This window comes from Bubalus bubalis, chromosome 3 (assembly GCF_019923935.1).
Source record: "Bubalus bubalis isolate 160015118507 breed Murrah chromosome 3, NDDB_SH_1, whole genome shotgun sequence".
Lineage (NCBI taxonomy): Eukaryota > Metazoa > Chordata > Mammalia > Artiodactyla > Bovidae > Bubalus > Bubalus bubalis.
This window is the reverse complement of record NC_059159.1, coordinates 144,312,582-144,326,701: the sequence shown is the minus strand read 5'-3', so window position 1 is coordinate 144,326,701 and position 14,120 is coordinate 144,312,582. Positions and strand designations below refer to the sequence as shown.

Sequence of the window (14,120 nt, the reverse complement as noted above, 5' to 3'; positions counted from 1 at the left end):
AGAGGACGTTAATTTACCCAACTAAGCGGTTTCAGGGCTTGAAGGGACCTCTGAGGAATTCAAGTGCAAATATTTCACAGTATCTTGACTCAGTTTCCAATAATGACAACTGTGTGTTGAGTGCTAGCAGCCAGAAACTGTCATTGCTTTCAAGAAAAGTAAAAAAATACAGATTGTGGCAAATAGAATCATGGAAACTTGAAGTTGGAAGGTTTTTAGCAATGATCTTATTCCTTTTCAAACGAATACTCCATGGAGCCACAGCAGTGCTCCTTGAATCAATGGACCTCCATTTTAATTGTTATAATTGATGTTATAATGTGTAATTGTTGTAATTGTCTTCTACTTACAGTGGACTTCAATTGCTTAAAAAAAATGCTTGACCCACCACTGATTCAGTCCATCTCCAATTTAAAGAGGCTGAAAGAAGCCCTGGGATTTGCCTGTGGTCCCCTACTTAGTTGGCAGAACTTGGTAGCACACCACCAGTGGAGTAGGAAGGAAGGACTGTTGTTATAGTGTCTGTTCCCATACTCATCAATGGTTGAACCAAATTTTCTCACTGCTCCATGGCAAGGAGAGTCAGCCTTTACAGTTACCCTTCTGGAATGTTCTGACTGGCTCCTTTCCACACTGAACCTCATCCTCTGCTTGGCATACCATTCCTACATGATAATTATGACAAAACATTTCACTGACAACTGTTGGAAACTCATTTCTTAACTCCAAGTCTGTATTTTTACTCCCATTTTGACCATGATTGATAAAAATCTCGTTTAATAGCATTTCACTATATTTGAAGAGTACAGAGCTAATATTTGTATGAACATCATTTTATGTTTCTAAGGTCAAGTCTATAAAAAAATTAAAAAGTCCCTGATTTTATGAAAAATATATTTTTATTAAAATGACTGATATATACTCTACTGTCTGATATATAAGCTGAATTGAAGAGGTAGCTATTTTCTTTCTGAGGTCCTGGTAGAGCTGATCCCACATCAGTCTACCAATATTTATATATTAAGTCTACCACAGACTGCACAGCACATTCATTTTGCAGCAAGCTCTTGGTGGTGAAATGTAGCATCTATTAAGTCTGGATACAATTCTGCTGCAAGTAGCAAAAAAGAAAAAAGAAAAAAACCCAACTAAGTCTATATAACCTAAAACTGAATTTTTAAACTGTGGTTACCAATCATTAGTGATCATGAAATCAATTTAGTGGGTTATGAAAACATTAAAAAAACATACATATACAAGACCAAAATTACAAGAGAAGAGAAAATATCAAAGTATGTTGCATGCCTTAAGGGTAAATATTTCATAAACATTTTATTTCACTCATATATATATAACACATATGTACTGGGTCATGAAGTAAAATATATTTCATAGCTCTCAACACTGCCCTAGAGAGTCAGGCCATTCAATGGCCATTCGGTCCCCTGAGAAAAGATTTTTCTTTTTTTCTTTTTGTCATTTCTGAGCAATAGCTTGACACTACAATGGCTGGGTACTCCGAAGGGCCTCTCCCCCCAATACAGTAACAACTCAGTGTTCTCTGAGCACCACCATTTTCTGGTTCACTGCTATTTCCTGGACACTTCCTCCCATCATAGCCCTGCAAGTTCAACTGATGGAAAGTTGCCACAGAGCATCTGTGCGTGGGTCAGTAGAAGGCTCGGATCTGCTCCCATGTGCCAGGGGCTTTACAGACATGACTCTTCATAGATATGGTTTCCTTTGTTTTACTGGTAGCAGTGCCTCACCTGTACATCCAGTGCTCACAGCACAGTACACACAGGGGCTGAGTGAATGTTTCCAAACAAGTGAATTCAACAACAAGCACATTTCATTGGTTATAAAACATGTTAAATTCAACAAAATATAAACGTTTTAAATAAAATCAAATGTTTACTCATTTATTCATACCAAAGAGAAATACAAAAGTACTATACCAAGTTTTCTATACTTGTATAAAAAGTTGAGGCACTGGTGTTCTGTGGCTAATGATAATAATTATATTACTTTAGCATCATACATCATATATTGACAGTAAAGTTATACAACATTAACTGTTTGCTTTTGAGCAGTTATGAGCTGACTATTTTAATATACATCGTGTATTTAGTACTCATTATTACTTTTGTATAAATAATTTCATAATGGTAGCACATGATACTGAGGGAAAAGGAAAACAGTTAATAATCTTCCAAATGCTAGTAAGAAAGAAACTCATTAATGTACACTTGATTTGGGGGGGGGGGGAAGCATAATTTGGTTCTATGACTTAATGGAATCTAGGAGAATGAAACAAAGTATTTTTAAACTGGAAGATACTCATGTTTATTAATTTCAAGCCCTTCATCTTTCATTACAAGGAAATGGCTGCACACTAGCCTAAATGACTTATCTAAAGTCACATAATTATACAATGAGAGATGCCCCAGGTTTCCTAGTAAGAAATATAGGATCTTTTCCATTTCATAATAGAGGTTTATATTATAATACTATCATATATATTTTTTAAAGATCAAATCAGCTATCAAGGAAAACAAACACATGGTAACATTTGAGACTTAAAAAAAAAATCCAGAGCAAGGGTTTATTAAAAATATATATTGACAACTTTGTAACATAATTAGTGTGGAATACAGAGTTCTAAACATTGATAGCAGAAATTCATTGGTTGTAGTAATTCGTCTATATGTTTATGTATCACTCTTGTGTATTAGCTGTGCTTTCATCTGTATCACTTGAGTTAAATTTTTTCCACAAAAATTTCTCATTTGATTTCCAAAGAGAAGCTTCGAGATCCTCCTTCCTTTTGGAAGATGCAGCAAAAGGCACTTTTTCACAGAGGGTCTCTATTACTGCCAAGTCGGTGAGTTTACTAAGACTGTCGTCATTTTGGTCATTCAAGATGTCCCAGAAATCTTTTGGTCTCTGTTTCGCTTTTTCTATGGACCCAGGAAGAGCCTTCTTTGGCAGCTGTGTGGGGCTATTCTCACGACTTTTAAAGAGGTCGTCAAGAATAGAGGCGTCACCAAGTAAGCCTACCACGGAAGTGCCTTCTAACACTGGATTTTCTATTGTTTTCTTTTCCACTTTGAAGATGGGTCCATTTCTTGAAATACCCAAACCAGTGAGATCCTGTTGGCCTTTCCCAGCATTTTCCAACTTTCCCAATTCATCTGCTCCAGACTTACTGTTCAGGGAACAGGATGCTGCAGTATCTTTGGATGCTTGGCTGCGTTCCCCACTGTCAGTCTCTTGGGTACAGCTTATAGGTAATTTCTTAGTTTCCACATCATTGGAAAGCACCTTTTCTTTACAGGAACTGTGATTTTGAAACTTAATTGATTTTTTTTTACATATGTTGGGGCTGAAAATTGGAGAAATTTTTTTGGTAGAATTTTTAAATGACAAAGTTTCAGAATCTGAAAGCTGCTCTTTCATAAGAGATTCTCTTTTTTCAGACTTATTCTCGACTCTCTCTCCTTTCTCATAGGCAGACTTAGTGCATTCTGAGGGAGAATCCACAAAAAATTCTCTTACCTCTGGATACTGAGAAGTATAAAAGTCTCTTAGCATTTTCTGTCGTTCTTCTGATGTGGCATTAGTTACATGTTTAGCAAATTCCTTTACAGAAGACAACTTAAAATAAGAAGCCATTTCTTCAAATTGTTTTCTGAAGATTTAATGAACAAATCCAATGGTTATTTTTACTATATTTTATTTGTAAAGAATTTGTCATCAGTGTTATGCTATGTAGCAACAAAGCTATGTAAATGTATTCATTAGCATATATTATCTTAATATCACAATGAACATACATTTTGTACTTAAGAGAATGTGAACTCTTCCCTTACACTACTGAAAAAAAGTATTTTAGTTCATGAAATTACCAACTTTTTAAGTTATTCTGACTTTTATTATCAGGTATTTCCTGGGAATTGTATGATCCCAGCATGCTACTCTTCCAATCAGACAATTTATGACTTACAGCAGAATTATAATTTATATAATCTGTGTTTGAAAATCTATATTGCACACAAGATACATGAAATAAAATTGTCAAAGAGGGTATCAATAAATAGAAAAGAGAAAATGCTCAAAAATTAATAGTTTTTAAGAATTTCTCTCTTCTATATCCTTTTTTCTCTTTCTACCACAAATACAATATAGAAATTTCACATGCCTTTTTGATGAGCCTAAAGGGAAGTTCTAGGAGACCAGGGTTTGATCCCTGGGTTGGGAAGTTCCTCTGGAGAAGGGAATGGCAATCCACTCCAGTATTCTTGCCTGGAGAATCCCATAGACAGAGAAGCCTGGCAGGCCACAGTCCATGGGGTCACAAGAGTCGGGCACGACTGAGCGAATAACATACACATACACACACACACACACACACACAAAGGAAAGTTCTAAACTGATAAGTCTAGATTCTTTCTCAGTTTTGATCTGATGGATCTGCCCTTCAGTATAGGTACCTAATGTCAGATGGTATTTGAAGAAATGAGTTTCAGAGTTAGCATCAGATATTAATAAAAGCCGTTGAAGAACTGCGTCTTCTGAAACCCTAATAAAGATGGAAGTGGAAAGCTTGTTTAGGAACCCTGGGCACTAGACTCTGCTCCTTTCCCCAGGTAAGGGTTCTGTAGACTGAACTGCGCCACCCACCCCAAATCCATATGTTGAAGCCCTAAACCCCAATGTGACTGTATTTGGAGATGGGGGCCTTTAGGAGGTAATTAAGGTTAAAAGAGGTCATAAAAAGTCACCAGAAGACTTCTCTGGTGGTCCACTGGTAAAGAATCAGCTTCCAATGCAGGAGTCACAGGCTCAATCCCTGGTCTGGGAAGATTCCACATGCCGGGGAGCAACTAAACCTGCGTGCCATAACTACTGAGGCGTGCTCCAGAGCCTGTGCCACGCCACAAGAGACGCCCCCGCGAGGAGAAGCCCGTGCACCGCAACTAGAGAAAGCCTGCACGAAGCAACAAAGGCTCAGTACGGCCAAAAATTAATAAATAAATGAAATTTTAGGGGGAAAAAATCACCAGTGAGCTCTCTCTCTGCCATAGGAGGACACAGTGAGAAGGTGGCCATCTGTAAGCCAGGAAGAAAGCTCTTACCAGGAATCCAATCAGCTGGCACCCTGATCTCGGGACTTCCCAGGCTTCAGTACTGTGAGAAACATTTCTGTCTTTTAAGCTGCAGCCTGTGGTATTCAGCCCAGGCAGACGAAGTAGGTTTTCCTTTGCTGATGCTGAGTTTAGGCCATGAATCAGGAAAGCTCACTGTTTATAAATGTTTTTATAAACAAAAGCTACAGATGATGCTGCAGCAAATGATTAAAAGTCCCCAAATTGAAGACTACATCTATTTTTATATAATATTTCCTTAAAACTTCGATTTATTGACTGAAAAAATATTTATAGAGCTCTCTTATCTGCAAGGCACTGTAAGAGAAACTATACAACAGTCAACATATCCCAGTTCCCTGTTTTCAAGGAGTTTATAGTCTGGTTGGCAGAGACAGATACATGAAGATCAAACCAGAAGGGAGGGATAAATCCTATGATGAAGGTAAATATGATACCCTGTTGGCACCCACAAAAGGGGTGTCTAAGCCAGTGACTGGTAGTGGGCTGGATAGCAGGGACGGCTTTGCGGCTGTCACCTCAAGCCAGTCAGGTAAAGATGAGCCAAGAAGCCTCCTGCAGAGAGAGGGCACATGCACAGGCCCAGTTCCAAGAAGACGTGGTGGACAGAGGGGCAGGAGGAACTGACAAGGAAGAGGATGAAAATCATGAGGGGTCTATATGCCAATTTCAGAAGTTTGAATTTCATTCTGTACACAACAGAGAATCCTGAGGGTAAAAAAAAGTGATTTTTTAAATGTACATAAACAGGAGCTTTACTTAAAGCCACTCTTATTTTTGCCACTGAGACCAGGGTGTATAAAGTTTGTGTTTCCTTTGATTTTAGCGGCAATCTATACCATATACTCAGGACTTTCTTTTGTAGTTTCAGATGAGCACCCTGGCTTCTAGTCCTCACCACACTGGTCCTGTTACTTGTTTCCAAATCCAGGTACTAGCTATGCCTGATCAACAGTCACTCTCATTGCCAAGAGAATATTTACAATAACACAAAAACAAGTTTCCAAATTTCTGTCCTGGGTATGGCCAATGTCCCTGTTGTAAAGCATCAAGTACGTTCTCAAGAGGTTCCAGTCTCAACCTCACAGGAAGTAATAATGATGTATCATTATTTTGTTTATTAATCGCTTCTGAATCCATTTTCATGGCCTTTCTAAGAAATATCTGTGCTGTGAAGATTAAGTTATTGGCAAAGTCACAGGCTAATGTCTTTTGTTTATCCGAGACTTGGTGGTGTATCAGCAGTTGCCAAAGTACGTTCCCCTTTGTTGTGCTGACCTCACCTGTGACCCTGTGCTTCTGTCAGCTCTGGGAGGAGAGGTGCTTCTGACCTTATTCTGTCTGTGTGTTACACCAGGATACCGGGCTGTGTGATTACCCTTTACAGGATGAGTTATGATTACAGTTCATTTTATTTTCGCTTTCTAAACTTGCTTTCATAATTCTTGGTCTTTTAAAAGAGTTTTCTTTAAATATTTAATGACTACAAGGTACAACCAGGGGATATAAGCTAGCCACTTTGTGATGAAAATTTTGTAGACACTCATAAGCCACGTAGGGAAAGGGGTGTGGGTGGGGGAACAAATCAAAGTTGAGTATCTTTGTCTTTCAGCAAGTAGATGAAGAGTAAGTAGCTGTGGAAAAATTCAATTCCTCTCCCTTGTTCTTGAGGAACTGAAGGAGAAGGGGTGGAAACACAGCTAAAAACCATGCTGTTTCTGCCTGAACTTTCTGAAGTGAAGGTAGGACTGAAACTTCATTCAGATGATCCACGGGACTGCATCATGGTATAAATTCTTGACTCACATAGAGTAGGATGGTTAACAGAAAAGAGGTGCTAGCAGTTTGGGCACTGATCCCTAGCTCAGATGTTGGCATTCTAATATTAGACACCCTTCACCTTTTTATTTAGCATGAGACATTTATCCTGAGGCTAAGATAGAGAAAAAAAAAAACAGGTAAAAAAATAATCATTGTTAATTCTTTCTTTCTTCCTTCCTTCCTTTCTTTTAATTTTTTGGCCATGTTGCGGCGAGGCATACAGGATCTTAGTTCCCCCACCAGGGTTTGAACCCAGGCCTTCTGCAATGCAAGTGTGGAGTCTTAACCACTAGACTACCAGGGCAGTCCCAATACTTTTATTTTTATGTACAGTGCCAAAGGGGATAAGATGCTTTTGTTTCTCAAAGACTGGTAAAAATGTATATAGTTGGCCTTCTAACTAAATAATTGCCCATACAAAACTGCCCCAACTTTATTCCAAATCACTGCTGTAAATATGTCTGTGAGGAGCTGCAATGCTGCAGCAGTGTGGGATGTTCAGCTTTCTGGGCAATGGTGGGCAGCTCAGGGGTGTGATCCAATCTGCCACACCAGGACCTGAGGAGCTAAGGGGCCAGTTGCCTGGGAGTTGCCAAAACCCTGAGGGAAGCATCTGGAAAATACAGAGCAACCAGCACTTTCCTATTGTCTGTAGAAGCCATCAGGACCAACTGGAGCTTGCCTCCTCTCCCTGCTTACCTCAGTCACTACGCCACAGTTACCCTGACCACTGGCTTCTCATCCTCCTCCTGGCCTCTACAGCCTTGATCTAATCCAATCCCTCATCCTTCCAGACCATTCCTTGGTGCCCCTGGAATCAGGCTATGATCTACCATCTCTCCTGTGTCTTCTACCCAAGGAGTCCCTCTGTCTGCTCCTGATAACTGCCTCCTCCTATGCAGCTTTCACAAGTCAAAATTCTTATACCTCCCATCCTTAAGCCTCAGAGTTCAAGATTCCCACTGCTGTTTCCATATTATTTTTTCTTAAAAACTCCTCCCAATCTTTAAGGTTCATGCTATCCAGCTTAACCATTCTCACTCCCACCCCATCTTATTAACTGACTTCCTAGTTGCTCCCTGCTGGAGACTGACACTCAAGATCCTGGATTAACGTTGCTTCCTTTCCCATCTTCTGCCATCATTCTTGGTAACATCAGTATCCGTGTGGATGTCCCACCCAACTCCTGGCCCATTAGTTTCTTTACCTCACTTCCAAAGACTCAATTTCATGTCAGGTCCCTATTGCCAAGATCATACCACTAATGTCATTACCATTAACTGCACAACTTCCAAATTCCTGAATTCAATCATATGCTCCAGTTCAACTACTCAATTATCCCCATGACAGCTATGTTGGATTGTACTTTTCATCTCATCAAGTCCTCCAATTTGCTGACTCTTCTGCTTTCTTCACTATCATCAACATCCCTTTGTTGAGTTTAGGTTCAACTTTATAATCACTTCTTTGCAAACATCCTTCATCTTCCTTTCTTCTCCTTCTCCTTGTAAAACTCAGCTGTTTCCCTATTCTGTGTCTGCAATGAGCAACTGAAACTTGAATGCAGTCTGTAGAACTGCACAGATAGTTTTACTGTAATGACTCTCAAAGAGGGACTTAACATCACTCAGGAATTCTAGCCCCATAAGCTTGCTTTACTACTTTATAAATTACTTCTTTCATAATTTCTCTTTCCTCCAATTTTTCTCCCCCAATACTGATGCTTTAATTCTCAGTTAATTAAGGAAATACCCATTGTATCTGTGCCTTTCTTTACGCCTTTCTCTTGTTGTTCAGTTGCTCAGTCATATCCCACTCTTTGTAACTCCATGGACTGCAGCACGCCAGTTTTTCCTGTCCTTCACCATATCCCAAAGCTTGCTCAAACTCGTGTCCATTGAGTTGGTGATGCCATCCAATCATCTCATCCTCTGTCGTCCCCTTCTCCTCCTGCCTTCAATCTTTCCCAGCATCCGGGTCTTATTTTCCAATGAGTTGGCTCTCTGAATCAGGTGACCAAAGTACTGAAGCTTTAGCTTCAGCATCAGTCCTTCCCATGAATATTCAGGGTTGATTTCTTTTAGGATTGACTGGTGGGATCTCCTTGCAGTCCAAGGGACTCTCAGGAGTCTTCTCCAACACCACAGTTCAAAAGCATCAATTCTTCAGCACCCACCCTTCTTTATGGTCCAACTCTCACATCCATATGTGACTACTAGAAAAACCATAGCTTTGACTCTACCGACTTAGTCATAACACCATCTCCATTGTAATGTCTCTGCTTTTTACTATGCTGTTTAGGTTGTCCCTTTCTCTTAGTACTTCTCAAAGGCTAGGCCTTCACCTGTGGTCTGGATCCCACCTTCTTCTGCCTTCAGGACTTCACTCTTTCTGTTGTCACCTCCCTGGCATAATCTCTTTTTCCCCTATTGGTCTTTTTCCTTGATACACATACAGGTTCTCGTGGGTTGGCAATCTTACAGAAAAACCTGAATGAACTTTTTGGCCAACCCAATATTATCTTCTCAACTTAAAAACAAACTACCCTGGATCCCACAGTGCCCTTCAGCTACTGCCAGTTTCCCCATCCAGATTTAAGGAGGAGTCCCAGGGGCTTGCCCTTTCACTGCCTGCCCACCTCACCTTGGCATCTGCCTACTTAGAGTGCTCACGTGAAGGCAACCAGAGTCCTTTAGCTCCAGGGACTTTCCCCCTTCTGCTTCTGGTCCTCAGCAGTAGTCAATAAAGTCAGTGTTCCCTCCTTTCTGAAACCTTCACTTCTCTTGGACTTCAGGGTCTCACACAGGGCCTCCTACCCAGCAGGAGTACACAGTCACCTTCCAGGCTCAGTCCTGGGGCTTCTCCCTCCTCTCTGTTCTGTTCCTAGGCTGCTCACACAGTCTATGGCTGTAAAGACCATTTGTAATCTATTTCTAATCTCTATGCTGATAACTTCCAAATTTAGATCTCCAGTCCCAAAATCTCAGGGTAGCATTATCCAGTGCCTATGTGACATTTCCCCACATCCTCAAATTTAATATGAGTGAAAGAGAACGCTTGATTTTTTTTTTCACTCCAACCTTTTGTCTCTCCTAGTTTTCCCTATTCAGTGAGTCCAATCTGTTGTTTAAGGCAGAAAATTGGGAGTAAACTTGTCTTCTCCCTTTCCCAACAACCAGTTCAACACCGAACTGAATTTATCCAATTGGCTCTGTCTCCCCGGCAACTACTCTACTCTAGCAAACCACCACCACCTAGTTCCTTATAGTTTCCCCTAGTCTGCTCTGCCCTCTTCCAGGCAGAAGCTGGAAAAACCTTTTAGAAACATTAATACATCAAATCATGTCATGCTTCAGCAATTTCTACTGTGGTTGGAACAAAATCCAAATTCTTTTCTACAGTCTACAAGGCTTTGCATGCTCCAGCCTCATTTATGTCTCTCCCTTCATCTCATGCCATTCTCTCCTTGATTTATTCTGCACTAAGTACACTAGCCTTCTCTCAAAAGCCCCTCCCTCTTCAGAAAGTTTTCACTCTGTTCTTTGCCTGATTATCCTTCAAGTCTTAACTCACATGTCACTTGTGTAGAGAGCTCTTCCCTGACTACCCCCTAGAAAGGAAGGGTGCCCCTCCTGATCCCACTATTCTTTATAAAGGAAGCTGTCCATTTCTTTCCTATAACACACTATTTCATAATTATTTATAAGTTTTTTTATTTTTGAAAATTTTATGGTTTGATGCCAAACCTCATCTCACTGTACTGTAAGCTCTTTGTCTTTTTTGACACTGTATATTCAGCATTTAGCACAACGCCTGAGTGCGTATCAGGTGCTCAATAAATATTCAACGACTAAATGAATAGAAGCACTTAAGTATTTCATTTACCTATATAAAATTTACCTATTTCATTTACCTTCATTTTCATCTTTTATCAATTCAGGGATTAACCTTCTTAAAACACTGAAACATTTCAGATTTTTTTTTGCCATGCTGCAAAGCTTGTGGAATCTTAGTTCCTCAACCAGTGATTGAACCTGGGCCACCACAGTGCAAGTGCCGAGTTCTAACCACTGGATTACGAGGGAATTTGGGGATTTATTTTTTAAAGTGTACAAATTCAGATTTTTTTGAAATATTCAGATGCTAAGCATAGTTAAAATTCAAATAATTTGTGTATTTAACTAGGTAGCTATATTTCTTTTGAGAACTATTCACAAAGCCAGGTGTTATTATAGATGACATACCTGCGGATCCCCTTTGGTGTTTCTCCAATTATGAAGGTGGTCTGGTCTATTCGGCAGACTTTTTTCTTCTTCTGGCTTACAGGGTGTGAAATGTAAAGAGGAAATGAAATGCTGCCTTCACTTGGTGGTTGGCATTCCTTTGTACGTGTTGATATATCGCCCTTCATTTTTTCCTTATGTGTCTGAAACAAGGGATGAGAGCAAAAACTGAAAAAATATTCATTTTTAGTCAAATAAGGAGTCTGTCTTACTTTTTCCCAATATTCTTTACAAGCCTGTATATCATATTCATGGGCTTCCCTCGTAGCTCTGTCGGTAAAGAATCTGCCTGCAATGCAGGAGACCTGGGTTTGATTCCTGGGGTGGGAAGATCCCCTGGAGAAGGAAATAGCAACCCACTCCAGTATTATTGCCTGGAGAATCCCATGGACAGAGGAGCCTGGCAAGGTACAGCCCATGGGGTTGCAAGAGTCAGACACAACTTAGCAACTAAACCAACAAACCATATCATATTCTCCAAGTGATAATCATTAACAGATCTTCTTAGATCTTTAAAAAGATACTACATTTAGCAGTAATGTGATGCTTCTATTTTCATTAAGATATATGCTAAAGATCTATCTTTCTTAAAGATATACTAAAGGTAATGGTAATATGATATTTCTACTGTCAAGACTGTGGGTATACTGATACACATGCTGGCATCTACTTTCCTAAATAAGGATACAAATTAGTGATGCAAATAATGGTATAAAATGAGATATTTAAAAACTTTTAATTTAGTAATTTTTCTCAATATTACTAAGCAGACTTTCAGTTATTTAATCTTATATAAGTAGTCAAACTTTTAAAAATAACAATCTTTATATGATAATGAAATAAACTATTTTCATAAATCCTACTTCAATCTCTACTGAGTTACAAGAAGTAATTGTTAAGATGTTTACCACAGGGCATTGAAATTACAGAGAGAATCATATTTATTTTATAGACTAAGGGTTTCTTGCTTAACACAAATTGTTAAAAATATTGAGTCAAGAAAAAATAATTTTAAACTGTATGATTCCAATTTCCCTGATAAAATGATATGGTGAATATGTGGAAAGTCCCCATCTCATTTCAAAAAAGAGAAATGTGTGCATGCTCAGTCGTTCAGTCGTGGACTCTTTTGTGACCCCATGGACTGTAGCCTGCCAGGCACCTCTGTCTGTGGAATTCTCCAGGCAAGAATACTAGAGTGGGTAGCCATTCCCTTCTCCAGGGGATCTTCCAGACCCAGGGATTGAACCTGGGTCTCTGGCCTCTCCTGTATTGGCAGGTGGATTCTTTACCACTGAGCCACCTGGGAAATATTGGATGCAATTTGACAACAACAATAAAGTTATATTTGAGCTCAAAAATAAGAAAGGAAAATCTCTAGATGCCCAAATTAAAGTAACACAGCAGCAGGTGGGAGCTGAAGCTCAGCAGCCCCCAAGGATGGGTCCTAAGTTCTGGACTGCAGGACTCCATGTGTAGACGGAAAATGAAAAAGATTTAACTCTCTGAGTTAAACAATCAACAAACCAAAAACACAGCAAAAATTAAAAGGATATCCAATTTTCAAATTAAAGCTAGGAAAGCCCAAACTGGGGCACAGGATAGACACAGGCTACTTTTTTGGTCTTGATAGAATCACTGGTGAAAACATGTCCAGCCTGTGTGATTTGTGGAACACACTTGCATTGTAAGGAAAATCTAAGCTAAAAACCAACATAAAAAACTAGCCCAGAATCAGTGAAAACCATAGATCTCAATGAGGGGTAAATACAAAAACATAACGTAGGAACACTTTTTAAGTTTAGGGAATGCTTGTGATTCTAAGGGGGAGCACAGGGGGAAGAGCTCAGGTAAAATTATAAAGAACATACAAAACCCACTAACATGAAAGTGGGCAGATACAATAAATGTGAGAATCTGTATCTGAGGAATTATAGATTACAAAGCAATGTGAAAGAGACTTTAAATCATTAGCATGTCCAGAAAAATAAGGGAAGTACTAGGTATTATAAAACACCAGATCTGAGAAAGAACCAAATACAAACTCTAGAAGGGAAATATAGGTTTGGAAAAAAAGGATATAGAAACAAACTTAAAATATGTGTTAAGAAGCAGGCTAAATAGCCTTACAATGATAGTTTATAAACTGGTAGAATAAATTACTCAGAATGCTGTGCAGAGATTAAAAAAGACAAACAAGAAAGAAAAATTAAGAGACAGAAGACCTGTCAGAAGATAAACCATATTTATAAAATATTAGAAGGATAGAATAGAGAAAATAGAAGAGATAATGCCAAAGATATAATGGCAGAGAAGAAGAAGGCACGAATCTTCAAACTAAAGAAGGAGAATCTCTAGTGTGAAAAATGAAAGTAAATCTGTACCTTGTTATATCACAGAAGAGAGAATATCTTATAAACAGAGAAAAAAGATAAGCTATTCCACAAAGAAATAATAATCAAACTAAAGGCAGACTTCTCATTACTTCTCCTGGTATCACCATCACTGCCACCAGAAGACAGGGAGGTCATCTTCAACATGCAGGGGGGAAAAAACCTACCAACCTAGAATTCTACACCCAGTTAAACTACCATTTAAGAAATCTGCAGGCATACAAATGCTGCAAAAAACAGATTAGTAATTCTCAGTAAGATGACTATTCTTTCTTTTATAGGTGTTCAGTGGGATTGAAGTAGTACATATCATTGAATGTGGCTGGGGGATGGCTTTCATTCCACATATACTTACAAAGCACCTATTATGTTCCTGCCACTATGCAATGTAGTTGAGAACCAAAATATTTACATACAGAAAGAGGCTTGTACTCTTAAGGGACTTAAAAATGCTG

At 39.1% G+C, this 14,120-nt stretch overlaps 1 protein-coding gene across 4 annotated transcripts in view; it reads right to left on the bottom strand.

The window, feature by feature from the left end:
• Positions 1-1,306: 1,306 nt before the first annotated feature.
• ERCC6L2 (ERCC excision repair 6 like 2) overlaps positions 1,307-14,120 on the bottom strand; it is a 152,664-nt gene continuing 139,850 nt past the window's right edge. For all 4 annotated transcript variants that reach the window (XM_006063073.4, XM_006063074.4, XM_025282007.3 and 1 more), the window contains 2 exons: positions 11,234-11,415; positions 1,307-3,691 (listed from right to left, as the gene is read on the bottom strand). In XM_006063073.4, coding sequence (XP_006063135.3) covers positions 2,719-3,691; positions 11,234-11,415 — 1,155 coding nt within the window. In that variant the 3' untranslated portion in view covers positions 1,307-2,718. The remainder of the gene's footprint in view (positions 3,692-11,233; positions 11,416-14,120) is intronic.